The sequence below is a fragment of the Neltuma alba genome, unplaced genomic scaffold (assembly GCF_004799145.2).
Source record: "Neltuma alba isolate B1F8T4 unplaced genomic scaffold, ASM479914v2 tig00003692_pilon, whole genome shotgun sequence".
NCBI lineage: Eukaryota > Viridiplantae > Streptophyta > Magnoliopsida > Fabales > Fabaceae > Neltuma > Neltuma alba.
Genome location: NW_021633391.1, coordinates 3440 through 21768, shown reverse-complemented (window position 1 = coordinate 21768; position 18329 = coordinate 3440). Strand labels below are relative to the sequence as shown.

General features: G+C 32.3%; 2 protein-coding genes and 1 long non-coding RNA gene across 3 annotated transcripts; 2 read left to right on the top strand and 1 right to left on the bottom strand.

Moving 5' to 3' along the window:
* Positions 1–2358: 2358 nt before the first annotated feature.
* Positions 2359–14836, bottom strand: LOC114742244 (ethylene-responsive transcription factor 5-like). The gene is made up of 2 exons (XM_028930520.1): positions 14804–14836; positions 2359–3582 (listed from the first exon to the last, which is right to left on the bottom strand). The coding sequence occupies exon 2, from the start codon at positions 3532–3534 to the stop codon at positions 2494–2496; it is 1041 nt and encodes a 346-aa protein (XP_028786353.1). The 5' UTR covers positions 3535–3582; positions 14804–14836; the 3' UTR covers positions 2359–2493.
* Positions 8124–8789, top strand: LOC114742246 (uncharacterized). The gene is made up of 3 exons (XR_003739844.1): positions 8124–8204; positions 8318–8379; positions 8476–8789. It is a non-coding gene; the product is annotated as an uncharacterized LOC114742246 (long non-coding RNA).
* LOC114742245 (ethylene-responsive transcription factor 1A-like) lies at positions 14805–15972 on the top strand. The gene has a single exon (XM_028930521.1). The coding sequence runs from the start codon at positions 14854–14856 to the stop codon at positions 15649–15651; it is 798 nt and encodes a 265-aa protein (XP_028786354.1). The 5' UTR covers positions 14805–14853; the 3' UTR covers positions 15652–15972.
* Positions 15973–18329: the final 2357 nt, after the last annotated feature.

Here is an 18329-nt window from a genome sequence, read left to right as displayed (position 1 = left end):
ATGCCTTTTGACGAAAATATATGTTAATGATAATCATTTAGTAATATTAAATGGATAAATATGCTCGTTACGTGACGTAATGATTGAGAAGTCCAACGTTGCATTATGTAAGTTTAGAAAAGTCAACATTTCAAAGCCATGTGCTTTCCTTTTTTGAATCTTCAACGTTTTATCTGACCAACTGGTTTCATCTCTCTCTCTCTCTCTCTCTCTCTCTATCAAGATTCAGGTTTACTTCACTTTCACTGCAAACGAAAACGGCGATGCGATGGCGAATGGCAAAAGATTAGAGGGAGCATTACAAAACTAACGAGGCTCTAAGTAATTGTTATTTAGTGTCCTATAACTTATTATTGAAAGCTATTTTTTTATTATTATTAAGGCTTTTTAATAATTATATTTTTTATTCAAAATAAAAACAAAAAAAACTACTCTCCGGGTATCTAATTAACTAATTTGAACGGGTTTAAAATGTTAATTAAATTAATTAAATGATATATTCTTCTAAAACATCCTAAGTATCTTCCTCAATTTCTTTCTTCTTTCTTCTACTTGATTATTATTAGAAAAATATTAATAGGGTTAATTTGAGAAAAAAATTAATAAACGTGTGAAATAAGTTTTACATATAGGATTAACATTAATTTTCCAATTAAGTTCTATATTAAAGACCCAAAAATATTAAAGTTTCTTTTTCGTATTTTTAAAACTATTGATTTTTCGATTTCTGATGTTTATTGTTTTCCTAAAAGTTTATTCATTAATTTTTAATTCAACGCGTTTAACAAATAAATCTAAGTTTACAGCTTTAAATTTTACACACCCCGATCCTTTTTTTTCCCCTTTAAAATTTTTGATTATAGGGTGCGAGTTTCTTGCTTTGCGCAAACGGATCATGGACTTGGGGTAATAAATCACGTAGCTTTCTACAAAATTTTGGATATATATTAATCTTATGTATTCATATATCGAGGTTATTTTTGAAAATGACATTCATATTTTCATTACTCTAGACTCTCTGATAAATCATTTTCTATTACCATAAACAGAATACTTGAAAAATATGACTTACTTTGTTTTCATGAAGTCCACTTCATAAATTTAGAGTTCGTAATTTCAACATTTGAACGCTGGCCAAAAAAAAAAAATCAACATTTACACTTTCTTGGGTTGATAAATTATTAAGGGTTAAGATGGATCCAATATCTCGAAGTATTTTTTTTAGTGTATCTAATATCCCGAAATATTTTGTGATACATCTAATGCTTTGAAATATTTTTAGGTACGTCCTGCATCCTGAAGTTTTTTTTTTTGCTTTTGTGCTAAATGCACCAAAAAAATATTCTTTGAGTGTTAGATACACTTAACGCTATGTTTGGTACGGGTTTTTTGAAAGAGAGGGGAGGGGAGTTACTCCCCTCCCCTTGTTTGGTTGAAATATTTTTTATAGAGGGGAGGGCTTCTCCTTCTTCCTATTCCCTTCTAGCCTCCCCTCTAAAAGTGGGGTTTTTTGAAGGGGAGATAAGAGATAAATTTTATATTCCCAAATTAACCTAACTAAAATATTTTAATTCCTCTTCTTGTCTTTTCAACCCTTTTATTTTTCTGCACCCTAATCTGCTACGCTCACACCCAAGAAGCTGCCGCCGCCTATTGAGTCCATCATTCTCGTCTTCTTCCAAGCTTCAGGTGCATGTTCCTTTTTATTTATATCTAGTTTTCTGCATGATTTTTGAAGTCAGCAACTGAAAGGCTACAACACCCAAAAATTGTATTATACATATTTATATCTTGACAAAATAAAAAATTGAGAAATTTTATTTTAATTTTATAAGGTGAAAATGGTCAAATTTTGATCAGCTTCCCTTCCTTCCCCTTCCCTACCCTTCCAAACCAAACAAGTTATCATTAAAATCCCTCTCCCTCCCTTCCCCTTCCTTTCCTTCTGTTGAGCCAAACACAGCGTAAAAAAAAATAATTTGAAGTACCAAATACACTAAAAAATATTTTACAGTGCAAGACGCATCTAAAAAAAACTATTTTAGAGTACTAGATACATTACAAACTACTTTAAAATGATAGATATACCTTAACTTAATTTAATAATACGCAATTCTTCGTTGGTTTCAAAGGGAAAGCTATTGTCGTGCAATTATGAGGTAAACATAGAAGCACGTAGAAGATGTTGGATTTGAATTTTGTAATTTAAAAAGGTCCTGTCCAAATTATTTTTTCCCCAATTAAAGTAATTCAACTGACATTTCAATTCATTTAATATATTACATTTCGAAGGATTTATCCAACATAAATACAAACACAACTATTAAATTAAAATTAGTTTGTACTTTTTGTAGGAGCGAACATGAATAGTGGTAATTTGTCACCAAAAATCAAATAAATTGGATCAATTAACATTGCTTACTAACAACATCAAATTGTACAATGGCTCTTTTTTTTTTTCCTGGGCAAAAAATTGCTCTTAATTTCAATATTTCATACAACCATAAGCTGCGGACAGCCCAAAGGCGGATGTGGAGATAACGGTGATAGCGGCGGGACTGGGAATACATCCTTCAAATCGTTCTCCCAGAATCCCATCCACGTTGACGGCGTTAACGGCATATCCCTCATCCTTCCCACGTCAGATTCCGTCGTTTTCTCTTTCTTCACCACTGGTTTCACTTCCATTTCAGCCTCCGCCTCATCATCTTCCCGCCGGCGTTTTTTCTCCTCCGTGCCGTCCGTCGAATCGGAGGTCGCTACTTCGAGGGGGAAATTGAGAATGGCTTTTGAGCCTCGAAGCTTAAACGCGGCTCGGTCGTAGGCTTTTGCGGCTTCGATCGCTGTGTCGAATGTTCCGAGCCACACCCTAGATCCACGTTTGTTCGGGTCCCGGATCTCGGCTGCGAACTTGCCCCAAGGTCTCTGTCGGACCCCTCTGTAGTGCCTTTTCTCTTCATGGTTTGAATTATTCTGCTCGAACATTTCTGAAACCTCCTGTTGTTGATCCGTCTTTCCAAATTGGATCCACTCGGTTTTTTTGGGTAGCGTAATTTGCAGAGATGTTTTCCGATTGGAATGAGGTCTCTTCTCGACGCTTTGGGGTCTAGTTTGAAACTCAAACATGCAACTGCTGGGCTGTGAGCCAGAGCTTGATGTTGCCTGTGAGTTTGATTCGAATTGGGAAAAATTGGCGTCAAATCGTGAAGTTTCGGTCTCGAATTTAGGCGTTGAGAGGTCAAAGACTTGATTTTTGAACTCGAACTCAAATAGATTAGAGGAGTTGGATGGAAATTCGAATAGCTCAGGGAGGTAATCGGACACAGTGAGAGAAGATTCAGAGCTCGATGATTGACAGAGAGAGTCAGAGTTAGAGCTGGAAATTGCTCCGTTTGACTCACCAAACCAGAATTGTTGGGTTGCATCGCTCGCTGAACTGCTACGGCCACTGGAGAAAGTGCCAACAGGAGACAGTTCACCTAGAAGATGCAATTTTATACGATTGAGGGCTGAAAGTTCAACGTGGTTTGCCATGAGTATGACTTAGACGAAATCAAACTATATTGCAGAATCGATCTTTTGAAGGAGAAGAAGAGGAGGAGGAAGAAGAAGAAGCAGAAGGTTATGAATGATTGAGAGGAGATAGGGTTGCTCCAGGTTGAGTGAATCAGAGAGTGGAAAAAAATGATATATATAGACGAAGAAGGCGAACTTTTCAACGGGTGCTCCGATGGAAGGAGGAAGCTTCCCCTGCCCTTCTCAATCATCCTCATTTTATTACCCTACGGGGAGGAACACCGAGTGACGCTGTTCTACAACTTTTCTGCCCTTAGATTGGATAAGAGACCCGAATGTATGCTGCATCGACGGTAGAGCGTTCGAGGTAAGGATTTACAAGTTGGGAGCTTTTGGACCAATGGCTATTTAATTTTATTTGCTATACCTTTTGGTACTTTTGTCGTTTGCGCTCCCTTTCGTCGAGTCTTCTTGAAAAGGAAAAGGCAAGGAGACTGGGAGAATGGGAGTGGGAGTGAACTGAAGTAAAATTAATGGCGTTTATGTATAATAAGCAAATTTAATAGCACTTTTATTGTTTGATTATAAGGGGAAAAAAGGCTTGAAGGTTAAATCTTGAAAATATGATGTAAATTGACGGTTAATATTCTTGAGATAATCGTTGAGTTAATATATTTTCCAAAAGCAAAGAAAGAACCTGACGATATGGTCTCTGTCTCCCTGATGAGTAAGAAAATAAGTTTCTATAATTGGAGTTTATCTTGTGTGTGCCATGTGTTGTGTGATTGAATTTTGACTATTATTATATAAAATTAATCTTGCAACTTCAAGTAAAAAAATTTCATAACATTTTATTTAGGGTTAATTAATCCGCAAGTCCTTATAGTTTCAACGAATTTTGAATTAGGTCCCTATAGTTTTTTTTCTTTTTATCAGGTCCTTATACTTTTATCTTTTTTAATTAGGTCCTTGTATTTATTTTTCTTTAATTAAGTCCTTATAATTTCACTAAATTTTTAATCAGGTCCATGTAGTTTTAATTTTTATTATTAATTAAATATAAACTTAATTAAATAGATTAATACTGAAATATAACATATTAATAATTAAATTAAATTAATAATTATGTAATAAAAAAGTAATAGAATTAATTAATTCAGGAAAATTTTTTTAGAACAATTAATTTTTTTGCTGAAAAAATTAAAATCATTATAATAATTCAATATCTTTAGAATATTATTGTTTATAAACTAATATTAAATAATATATACTATTTTATGTTTATATAATAGTACTATTAGAATTTATAAAATAAAGAATAAAAAATTCAGGGACTTAATTAAAAATAAGGTGAATTTATAAGGACTTGATAAAAAGAAAAATAAATACAAGGACCTAATTAAAAACAGGTGAAAGTATAAGGATCTGATAAAAAGAAAAAAAACTATAAGGACCTGATTCAAAATTAGTTGAAACTATAAGGAGCTGTGGATTAATTATCCCTTTTATTTATTTTTATTTTGCTGAATTTTCGGCGACATTAATGTTTATTATGTGACATGTTCGTTAACTCCAATTAAAATACATTACGACTTTCATAGGCATAAAAGACTTCTACCTATTAAAATACATTACGCCAATGTCTCATTATCCTGTGGTTAGGCACTAATGATTGGATGCAAAGAAGTGCTAAAAGAAACCGAACTTAAGTGTATGGCTCATCATTCATGAATTGCAAAATTTATACTTGAAACATTTTAAGGAAAGAATATTATTTAGCTTTCCTTGACCCAGCTCCTGTCTTTAATTTTCTGCCGAATTTGTTGCTGATACCTTTGATTGAGTTCTCATGAAACTGGGTCTAACAGCGTTGGAATAAGTGAGAAGATATGAAACAGTCAATGGTTGCAGGTTTCTTAATGATCCATTTGTTTCTGTCTCCTGGCCTGTTTCCAGTTTCAACTACTTCATATTTTATGAATAGATAATACAGTGTGGGACCAAAGAGGCTGAGGGAAGGGAATCCTGTTCCGGACTTTTTGTTGTTGAAATTATCTTCCTTACAGAAGTTAATGAAATGGAACATAGGACTAAGTCTAATTTCTTACCAAGTCTTGGACACGATGAAGAAGCTTTTACAGCAATATCAAATTAATCCTGGATGCTGCCGGACCATATCATTGGCTTCATCACGTAAAATTTGATCTCAACCATGTCCTTGTGACAGAGTGCCTTTTGCAAGGAAAGCAGTCACAATTTGAATAACTGAAGAATGAAGTCATCAATAAATATCCTTTTAATTGCTCTACTTGCTGAAGTTAATCCACTCCTCATACATACTTTTAAGTGAATATTCATTGGTATAGCTTTTCCAGGAAATGAATATTCAGTATGTCGATCAGATATGTTTATGCGTAAGTAGTTTTACAGGTTCTAGGAAATGACCAAGTCAAATAATATTAAGTCTGAAAATGCTGAATAGATTTCTTGCTTTACTTGTTATTGACCTGATTGGAAAGCATGTCTCTTGCATGACAACTACCAGAAGCTTTAATTAAAACAAATAACCATCTGGAATGAGGTCATGCATTAGATACCACTCTACTATTTGCTTGCGGCAACGGGAATGAGATGATGAGGAAAAATGAGAAGCAGGAGAAAATAAATCTAACTCAGTACATGACATCTTTAAAGTGATTTTCCTTGAGCTAATGTTTGATGTTTCCCTTAATACTTCCATGCTCAAACTAACCTCTCTCTTCCTTTGTGAAGTTTATATCATGAGCTAAATAAAATGCTAAATGCGCTACCTACTAACTTTTGTCTCTTTTAATCTTTTCTTATCTCATGCTTGGAGCTGTATTATGTACCATAGAACAAACCATATCACCATATATAACAGTGAAGTTACTATGAAAAAAACAAAGCCTAAATTTATTTTATACTTCTTTTTGGCAATCCACACAGGAATCACAGACGGGTAAGAAAGAACTCTTCCTAGGCTCCGTCCATTCTACAAAAGGGGTATGTTGTGAAAGACAAGGTATTTATGAATCTAGCAAATTCTTTCTCTTTGCTTTATGATGGAATGCCAAATTTTTCAAATGCTGGTTCCTTTTTTAAATTTCTAAATCATGCTTGTGAAACAAATGATCAAACACCTCCCCTCTGTCATTCTGATCTGTCATTGAATTTGAAAATGCCACATAAATGATCTCATGCTTTCGTTTGTTATGGAATTTTACCTAGTCAACAAGTTGAGTTTTATAATGACCTCAATATTCATGGGCGCGAGAAATTGGAAAATGAAGCCAAATCCTCACTTTAACCTCTTAAAGTGTCTCTTGGGGTCATCATTTCAGTAATTGGATTTCACATCTTGATCAATGGCTTTGTTGTTGCACTCCCTTGGACGGTGCACAATATATGGGAGGGAAAGACTGTTTCTGCAGATAAAAAGAAAGATTTTGAAATAAGAGTGGTAGTGATTGCAAGCCTTTTTTAAATTGAACTGTAGCTAAAATGATGAGCTCCTTTTGATTTGTCAGATATTACTAGTCCCCTCCATTTTTAAGCACTGCATCTACTGTTGTGTCCATGATGGACATTTTTCTTACCCTTGTAGCTGAGAGATGAAAGTAGAAAATTTCTTCAGCCGTCATAAGATTTTTAGTTTCTGACACCATCATTTTCCCAGGAACCAAAAAGGGAGGAGACAACTGTTGATACTTGTGCGTGTCTTTCTCTTTATTAAGCAGTCTAATTTTATTCTGCTAGAACAATTAATTTGTAGCTTTTCTCTATTAGTACTGTTAGCCTCTGTTCAAAAGCTAATTATACTAATGAAACAACACCATGATGTTTATTTTCTCCAAAAAAAAAAAAAAATTATACTAGTAGTGTTTATTTAAGAGAGAAAAATACACAGGTATCAAATTAAAAATTGAAAAAAACTCTAGGCATTAGATACTTACACAATGGTTTTCCCTTGAAATGGAGCCCACCCTTTAGCTCAGTATCATTTGGTGATTTACTGGTTCCTCAAATATTCCTGAGAAAGGATATTGAAGAAACATGCTGAATGTGCGGTCTGTCTCATACGCCTTTTAGCAGTAATTGTGTGACGTACTTCTCAGTCTGATTAACCTCGTCCTTGGAGATTGGCAGACCCTAAAAACTAAAAAGGTTTGTAGAATATGAGATCTTTTTTCCATTTTTAGTCATCATCATGGAATTTTATCATTCCATTTATGAACAGACAAAGATTAGGTAGAAATGAACACGATTAGACGTAATTTGGGCCCAACAAGCCTAACAGGCTAGCCGACCTTGGAGGATAATTGTCTCCAACATGTTCCTTGTGGATCGCGGACACATACAAATTATCATTGAATTTTCTGGCCCAAGAAAGAAAAATATGTGAAAATGATAAAATGACAAAATGCAAATAAAATAAAGTAGAAAGTTGATACTTTGTCTGTGTGCCTAATTATCTTTTCCTCTGTTGTGTCATTGGATGCTTGCTGAATGCTGATTTCTCCTTTTATATAAAGGCTCGTTCACTTTATTGACTTATTTTCTGCACTTGTCAATATTTTATTGGATTATATACAGTGTTTTGGAATCGGACACATCGACATGTATAGCTCCAGCCTCCATGATCACTCATTGTTCTGTTCTGAAAAACAGTAAGCACTTAGAAACAAACAAACTCGGATCGATTAATTAAACAACTCAAATTTGAATTCTCTTCCTGGAATTTCTTTTACTAATCAAATAAAATCTCTGGTTCAGGATTAAGGAACGTCGACCGCGGACCAACTCCAGTAAAGTGTAAAAGCAGAGACGGATCCAGCAAAACAGGTATGCCCAGTATTATATTATTATTATTATTTTATGAATGTGGTTCAAACTTTCCAGCTTGGAAAAATCAAACTTCTTTTCCCTTTTACCTTTCAGTGATAAACAAGAAAAATATTAACAAATGAGTATTCCGCCCACCTAACATAAAGCATGTCTTTTATGTACACACTTCCTAGTGGCGATTCTTCGCATGTGCATAAATCATCACCCTTCAGTTAGACATCATAATCAAAATTATCAAGAGTTGAAATATTTGAACGTCCAGCTACTAGAGAATGAAGGGCATAATCAAATCAAACTATCCAAAATATTCTAAGCAGGTTGTTTAATAATACTTGTGTCATTGTCAAGGTGCTGCGTGCTATTATTGATGTATTAGATTAAGATATGTTACTTTCGGTTCTTAATATAAGATCTCATTAACTGATTTGGAAAGATTAAGGAAATTGCTAAATTACCTAATCATAGTATATGTTACATGATCCTTCTAAAATAATTATGTATTTTATTATATTATATATTAATTTTTAAGTGATGCAAATTAGTTTGGAAAACAATAAATATAAATACTTTAAGTTAATTTAATATTTTTTTAATCTTTCTAAATTACTTAGTTGATTGTTATATTCAGGACTTTACATGTAGTGGTAAAGAAATGAACAAACAAGTGGGCCTCTGTTTTTCAAACTAAATATCCGGAAATATTTCTTGCCGTCTTAGCAAACTACTTCCGAATATATCAGCTTGGCCACCTTAACCTAAGCTTTTCTTTTTTTCAGCTGAAAAAATTATGTTTAATGTATTTTTGTTTTATTTGTTTAGGGAAAACCATATTGGAGGTACTTATACTTTCTCTCAATTTTTAATTTGGTACCTATGTGTTTTTTGTTCTTAATTAAATCTTTAATTTTGTTCTATTAACATCATTAATCCTTATGTAGAGACTAAAAATATCAATAGAACAAAGTTATAAGAGCTAATGTTGTTAAAAAGATAAAATTAAATGTTTAATTAAAAGGGAAAAAAGCACATAGGTACCAAATTAAAATTTGAAAGAAAGTATAGGTACCTTCAATATGGTTTTCCCTATTTGTTTATGAATATGTCACCTCACTATCATCTACTTGATATAATTGAAGGGCTGTAGCCGCAAATTGTAGATATGGTATATCCTTAGAGGAAATTATTCTTAAGTAAAATTTATAAATTATTTGCTTGATCAATGTATTTGGACCCATTTTAGAGAGATAGAGACAGACTAGAACTTGAATTTGAAATGGTAGCATTGAATTGAATATAATATTTTTTTCAGAGAGGAAACACGTGGTTTTTGCTCAATCATTTAGCGTTTAAATATAGTTTCTGTCATTAAAAAAATTGCACAACTTGCCAATTGATTGGAATTTTTATATTGAAAAGAATTTCAACTTGTTTGAATTAAATTATTCACATAATTGTGCGAGATAAAGCCAAGCTTTTTTGGTTGGAATTTTCGTCCAACAGCTATTAGTTTACTAATCGCCGGGGCAAAAGCCAGACTTTTCTTTTAGCCAGAGGAGATACCCCCACACGCACACAACGTACATATGTACACATTATTGAAAAAGATTCTCATATTCAGATTAAATAAATTAATGCCGACCCCATGCATTAAAAAAAAAAGTCTTTCTTAAATACTATCTTTGGTCCTTAACATAAGAGGTAGCTGACTAATTTGACTACATTAAAAAATTAGTTAAGTTGGTTATCTGTAATAAATAAGTATTGTTTTTTCAAAAATATCAAAGTTAGAGTTACTATTATTATAAGGGCTATTTTGAGAAAAAAAATAAATAAGTATGAGAGATAAAATAAAGTGGAATCTTATATCAGGACCAAAATAAAAGTTGAACGAGTTTATATATTAAAAATCAGAGGTAGTATGACTTATTTTATTCGCTAATCAATCTTTTATGAATTATCAATTAATTTAAATTAAGAAAAATGTGGAGATTAGAGAAAAGTTGAAGGAAAATTGAAAAATATTTAACAATTAGGAAAATATATATTAAAAGGAATTAAAAATAAAATAAGCCAAGAAAAGAAGAAAATGGTGATTCAGTCTTTGAAACTTTAGTCTCCTACCCGGCTTCAGTCTTTGATCCCTCTAATCTCTTGTTCTTTCTGTGATCCTAAATGCCTTGTTTATCATTAAAAATAAGGACATATATTTAATTATAAAATTCAAATCAGTCAAATTGAAAAAAGAAAAAAGAAAAAAAGGCCACAACATTAAGAAATAGGCGCATGCTTAGAATAGAAAGAAGAGTTACGTGGACTATCCTCTGATATTCTCGGATTTCACGGCCATTCCATTTCCATAATTCTTCAATTTTATATAGCAGTATTTTCTTATTTTGGAGTTTGAAAGCTCAAAGGTTAACAATAGTACAGAATATCTTGGTAAAAAACAAAAAACAATAGTACAGAATAGTGACGAAGTGATGAGGCTATAGAGAGAGAGAGAGAGGCTCAAAAATTGCGGTGAAGCGCACGTGTTGGTGATTGGCACGTAGCAATTAATGAGTACTGACATTTCTACGTGGTTGGTTAATAATGAGATGACAAATGAAAAATTATTCAAGTCAATAGTCAAAGGTCGTAACTTCTCTTGTTTTGTGGTCTTTGGTCAGCTTCCTGCGTGCCTCTATAATTCTTATAGATAAAGACATAATATTTTTTATTAAAATATTTTTTATTTTTTTAATGTTTTTCAAACAATATTTTATGCTTTCTAATTCTTATTTTACCTTCATTATGTCTAATAATTCAGTTTCATAGAAATCTCTGTAATCTTAATTAGGTAAGTATTGTAACACCTTATTTTTTCCAAACATACTTTAATACTATCTCTAGATACTATCTTTGATTTTTAATATAAGAGTTAAATAATTAATTTATAAAAATTAAAAAAATTGGTTAGATTAGGTAGATATATTAAACAAATATTATCTTCCCTCACATGTCTTTGTTAATCATTATCACTTGATGAAAATCTCTTAACATGTACAATAATTATAAGGATTATTTGAGAAAAAATAGATAAATATTGAATATAAAGTAGATTGACATATTGTATTTAAAAATGAATTAAATTGCTAATTAACTTTTATATTAAAGGCCAGAAGTAGTATTATATTATGGTATTTGAATAAAAAGAAGTATCATAATAAAACTAATATAAAATAGATAAATATTGAATACAAAGTAGATTGAGATATTGTATTTAGAACTGAATTAAATCTCTAATTAAATTTTATATTAAAGACCAGAAGTAGTATTATATTATGGTATTTGAATAAAAATGTATCATAATAAAACTAATATAAGCTCAATAATAATTCATTACCATGGTTGAAAATGAAGACGGCCAGATTTAAAAGTTTACCAGTCTTGTGTTTGCTAATAATTTCGATTGACGTTACCCGGTTGGTAATATATGTACGCATTTGTGTATCTGTTTTGACTTTTAATTGATGCATCAAATTAATTTTTTTTTCCTTTGTTTGTGGCATTTTGTTTTCCGCTTTAATGCAATTACCATAAAAAACAGGTATTTGTAAATTAATTATTGGGTTAAGGTTTCAGTACTTCTAAGTATTTTTTTAAGTGCATCTAATACCTTGAAATATTTTATAGTATATTCAGCACCTAAAAATATTTTTTTGAAGTATTTAAAGTATTTTTTGGCACATTTAGTATTGGACGCATCAAAAAATATTTTTTTGTGCATCACAATTTTTTTTTAAAATATTAAATATATTTAAAAAAATATTTTAGGATATTAAATACATAAAAAAGAAGTAGTGTTAACCCCTAATTATTTATAAGTTATTAGGTGCCGACATCGAAAGTGAGACAGCATCTAAATAAAGTACTTCGACAGTGGATGTGGATCCACTTGCACATTGTAGGGTCAGTTATTGTACTCCCCAAGTCAGGGATTAGATAACTAATTTATAAAAATTAATAAATTAGTTATTTATTAAAAATAGATATATAATTTTTTAAAATTAAAATAATTATCAAAAAATAGAATTTCTTGTACAATATGTATAATAATGTGAATAGTTTAGGAAAAAATTATAAATTTAAAAAATATTAAATGAAGTTTTATATTTACAATTAAAATTATTTTGTAAGTAGGTCTTATATTTAGTATTGAGGAAGTAGTAGTTATAATAAAACAAATAAATATGATCTGCAGGTAGAACAGACGAAATGAAAAAAAAACCAAAAAAGAGAGTAAATTAGTCATATTCGAATTTCACTACAAGATGAGTTAAGTGGGACCCCATGAAAGTAAAATTTTAGTGACAACAGTTCTTTCCATATATAAGATCTGGACGATAAGATTTTGTTTAAAAGAAGTAAATGCTGAACCACTTAAATTAACTGTAGTTGATGTGAATTTCTATTGTTTAGAATATCTTTAATAATGTGACGAAATTAACTGATAATCAAAAAAGACTATGCTCAAGTCAATGCGCTTATCCATAGTTAATTCACACTGAGCAACAAAGCATGAAGTGCAAATATGAAATGCTCCAAGCAAGTCCAATTAAAAGATACCAACTCAAACCCATGAAAGTTGACAAGCCAGCCAGCGAGATTATGGGGCTTGCCAATTAGTGGTGCTCCTATTTTGCAGATATCTTATCAGTTAATTAAACATGATAATGTGAATTTTGAATTGTGAGCGTGACACATATATATATATGTATATGTATATTATATTGTATATGTGCTTCATCCAACTCCTTCTATGAGATTCAAAAATTTTAAGGGACTCTGAAAGTTTTTTTGGCTTTTATATATCATGACAAGTTTCATTTCATAGCAAAAATACCCCTGGCATCTATTATTAAGTTTGACCGTTAAATTCGTGATAGAAATACTATGAAATAAAACTTTCAGACATATAAGAGCAAAAAAAAAAAAAAAAGATACTGGATGCTCTTTTGTGGACATTTCTGAGACATTTAAGCACCTTATCCTAACTTTTAATATTTGTCTCTTTTAAGAAAATTCACTTTGGGATTATTTGACCATTAGATGGATTTTTATTAATTTTATGTCTAATTGATTTTCTTCATGTCACCTTAGTTCTAAATGTAAGGCTCTTATAGGGAAAAATTTTAATCTTAAATGTAAGTCTATTTTTAGTATATTTTATGCTTACTTTTCAATTTTGCCTTTATTTAATTTTCATTAAAAAGGAAAAAAAGAGGGAAGAGATGTGTGCATTATTTGTAAACGTAAAGAAAGAAATTTAATAAGAGTAAAATTAGAAAATGTTGTCAATTTAATATATTCCCTCATATATAAAAATATGTTACAACTGACTTATATTAAGGATCTCATTCACCCACTTACAAATAAGGATATCCTAAAAAATACTCATAATACTCAATTTCTTATATACTACCTTCGATTTTTAATATAAGAGCTAGTTGACTAATTGTAATAAATTAAAAAAATAATTAAATTAGTTATTTGTAATAAATAAGTATTAGATTTCCTCAAATATCATTATTAATCAATATATTGGTTAGGACTGTTATTATTATAAGGACTATCTTAAAAAACATTGATAAATATGAAAAATAAATTGAATTAAAGTTGTATATTTAGGATTAAGATAAAATTTAAATAAATTTTTATATTAAGAACAGAAGGTATTATTAATTACTTTAAACTAATTTTAATAATTTTTTCAAATTACGTAATTTTGGATGTTGGGGGAGCGGGGGTATTCATTAAGCAAATGGGCGACCTTCCAGGAAAGTGGAGTATAAACGCCCGCGCACACAGTTACTTTGCAGTGAATGAATGTGGGACCCACAAAGGTGAAACCTACTAATAGGAGGGAAGGCTTGTGGACTGACTTTGCAACGAACTTATCCACAAGGCAATGCAGCTCGCTCTTTCCCTGTCCACAATCCATGTATCCCCATTCCTGTCCCAACTTGCCTTGTCCTTTTCTGTATCCTCCCCGCCACGTAACCCCCCCATCCGCAATGCCTCGGCGTCGTCGGCGATTCTACTGCGTGACAAAAGGCCAACCAAGTTGTGTGCCCTTGTAATGCCCGTGACGTCACGCCTTGCCTTTTTTTTTTTTATTACAGAAATTCTCAATAAATAAAATGCACGTGATCAAATACTTTCCCAATTTCCCCACAGCGCTCCGCATTTTGCACATTTGTGAACCTTCGGAGAAGCTCAGCCCGCGACTTCAGCTATTGAAATTTAATAAATAATTATTAAAAAAAAATATCTGCTTTTTCATCTTTCATGTCCAGATTCATGAACCTGCTGCCTTATAAATACCTCCTTCTTCAATCCCTTCTGATTTCAGACTTCGAATATTCAATTCCTTCTTAATCTTCTTCTTCTTCCTCCCTCTCTGTGTTCCTCACTCTGGACGCCACGCAGATGCCAGAATCACTCGCCGGAGGAAGCGATTGGGGCGGCGATATGTATGGACAGGCGAATTATGAGTCGGATTTCGCCTTCTTGGAGTCAATTCGACTCCTGCTCGGTGACTTTGAGGCTGTTTCTGCTGATTCGGATACTTCTTCGGGTTCCGCTCCGGTTTACACTCGGAGCTCCAGCTTCAGCAGCTTGTACCCGTGTTTGACGGACACTTGGGGTGAGTTGCCGCTCAAGGAGGACGATCCCGAAGACATGGTGCTCTACGGCGTTCTCCGCGATGCCGTCAACGTCGGGTGGGTTCCATCTCTCGATGTCGGGTCACCCGAAAGCATTTCTTCTGGTTTCGCCCCGACTATTACAGTAAAATCGGAGCCCGATCTTTTGCCGGTTTTGGATTCCCCTGCGAGTCCTCCTGTGGTAAAGCAAGAGAAGGTGGTTGAGGCAGTCGTACCCGCCGCAGTTCCGTCGAAGGGCAAGCATTACCGAGGAGTAAGACAACGACCATGGGGGAAATTCGCGGCGGAGATCCGTGACCCGGCGAAGAACGGAGCTCGGGTCTGGCTCGGAACATTCGAGACAGCCGAAGACGCAGCTCTAGCTTACGATCGTGCCGCGTACAGGATGCGAGGCTCACGCGCTCTGCTGAATTTTCCACTGAGAGTGAATTCAGGCGAACCCGACCCGATTAGAGTGACATCAAAGAGGTCATCGCTGGAGAGATCGTGGTCGCCGACGTCGTCGTTGTCGTCGGAGAGCGGGGCATCGCCGAAGAGGAGGAAGAAGGTGGGGACAGTCTGAAAGGCAACAGGGCAAGTGGGAGGCCAAGTGGGAACGACGTCGTGCGGACGTGGAGGAGAGCTATTGGTGAGCTAATGCGTAATGCTGACAAGGAAAGCAAATTGGCTCTGAAATGTCCTTTTTGGTGTTTGTAATTATGTGAGTAGATGCGCGTGCCCCTCACTCTCCGGCACATCGGAATTTTGAACCCAAAAAAAAAAAGAAGACAGAAAGAGAAAAATAAGTGAGTGAGATGGGGTGGATTTGGATTTGTGAATAGAACAATTTATTTGTTTGTTGAATATTATAATGATAATTAAGAGGAGTATTTCAATTTGAACTTGGACTCTTGGCCCCTCTTTTTGTTTCCTCAACTAACTCCCCAGTTCTTTTGGGGCGTAAAGAAAAAGCAACACAAGTACCCAAATGGCTATCCATTAAAAAGTCTCGTGTTGGGGAATTTGTCTGAACTTAAACAGGAGTTATGGATATCATGCACCAATCCTTTTATAGTATGCCAAATGTCCAATGCTTCTGCACTCATGTTTATCTTTTCAGTACTTTTTTAAAAAAAAAAAATTTCTATTTACAAGAAAACTTTCGTGCCATTAAATTCTAAAGGCAAAAAAATAACTAAGTATCTTTTATAGTTTTGCTTATATTATCACTCAATTTTTAAACCCTAACTCCATATAAGTTAGTCTTAGAGCTTATTACAACTCAATCTTTATAATTTTAAAGATTTAAAATATTAATCCCTATGCTTTAAGAAATAACTTTAAGAGTAAAATAACATTTGACGCTCAAATTTTATTTGTGGTACACTTAGCACACTAACGTTATTTTTACGGTGCGTCCAGGACTGTAGATCATAAATAAGATTAGAGTGTTAAATATAAAAAAAAAGTTGAGGATGCTAAATGTATTATAAATAAGATTAAGCTATTATGATACTGGATGCTACTAAAAAATAATATTAAGGTGTTAGATGTTACTTTATCCTAACTTTAATCCTTATAATTTTATTTTCTAAAAGAGACCAATATTTAAATGATTAAATTTTAGGAATTAAATTACATTGAGTCAAAATTCTATAATTGAGTTTTACTCCTTTTATCCTACTTATAAGTCACTTTCAACATGTTTCATATAGGTCAAGAAAAATCTTAAGCTTCATTAAATCTCATTTAAAACCAAATAACTTTTCAACTTTATCTCTATTTAGTATACATTATATATTGTGCAAACAAAATTAACATAATAATAAATGAAAAGTAAAATTACACATTCATATGAAAATGTATTCTCTTCGTGCTGTATAAATAGGACCAAAGAAGTAAGTTCTAATAGGGTCAAAATTATAAGAATTGGATTTTTAACTAAATCAAGATAATAGGTTAACTGTAACTGTGATGTTATTGCTCTCATTTGGTTTCTTTGATTCTCAACTTCATCAAATCCAATTTCAAAATCAGGTTAAACTTTGGAAATAAGTTACATGTTTTAAATTTCTCTCTAGTTACTTGGTCCCTTACAAAAATGATACAAATGATCCCACCTCAACGTGTTGAATAAATGAAAACTCCAAGCAGCTTTCTTGGACATTCTAAACTCTAACCACACACACATTCACTGATATAAGAGAACACACGGCATCCACACGCTTGAATTGAAAAATCTAAGCAAGTTGACAATTGAAGGACGACGGTTTTCCTTTTCTTTTTTTTCTTTTTTTTTTGTGAGTGAAAGGATGACAGTTTTCTTTGGATAAGAAGATTGACCAAATTAAATTTGTAAAATCGGTGGGCGCACATGGTATTGTGCAAGACGCAGCGTTTTAATTGTGAATGGGAATATATTATGGGCACGAGTTTTATAATTCGAACCTTGAACATTTTAACAATTGTGTCATTTTTTTTTTTCTTCAATAATTTTGCTCATTGAGTTCGCTTTCAAAAGGAACGGTGCAGCACGCGTGCCTTGCACGGGTCCACCCGTCATTATTGTTTATTGTGATGCAACTATCCCAACTTGTCCGTTGCTTTTCTTCTTTCTTTTTTCAAAAAATTATTCAAAGTGTACACTAATAAATAGAAATAAAATTGGAATTATTTTTATTAATAACTCTCTAAATACCTCAAATTTCATTTAACCATTTAAGTTTAAAAAGTATACTTTTAATTTACTAATCTTAATCTAATGAAAAATGCTGACTCCTTCAATTTAAATGTTGACATTACAAATTAAATGTGCACAAAGTATGTTTTAAATTTCAATTCTTTAATTTAGTATAATTATTATGATGAATCCTATAACTTAATTTGGCTTCTTTTTTTTTTTTCGTCTCATGATGATTGCTTTTATAAATTAGGAGATTTTCTTTATAAACTATATTATATTAGCATTTGAAAATTAAACTTAATATATTAGTATTTAAAAATATTTTATTACTATTTAAGATCTTAAATTTATCATTTTTTATTAATAATTTTTATATTAAAGGACCAAAGTATGTCTTTTAAAGTTAGGAACCAAATTGAAATCTTATATAAAATTAAATAACTAATTATATACTTTAGCCCATGATTGAAAATGGTATTTTAGAAAAATTAACTTGTACTTGTTACTAATAACTAAGTTAATTAATTTTCTTAACATACTCAAATTAGTTAAGTAGTTGTTATATCTCCGATCCTTAA

What these genes read in the sequence shown, in the direction of transcription:
- LOC114742245 (XM_028930521.1), top strand. Translation starts at nt 14,854, where the DNA reads ATGCCAGAATCACTCGCCGGAGGAAGCGATTGGGGCGGCGATATGTAT.
- LOC114742244 (XM_028930520.1), bottom strand. Translation starts at nt 3,534, where the DNA reads ATGGCAAACCACGTTGAACTTTCAGCCCTCAATCGTATAAAATTGCAT.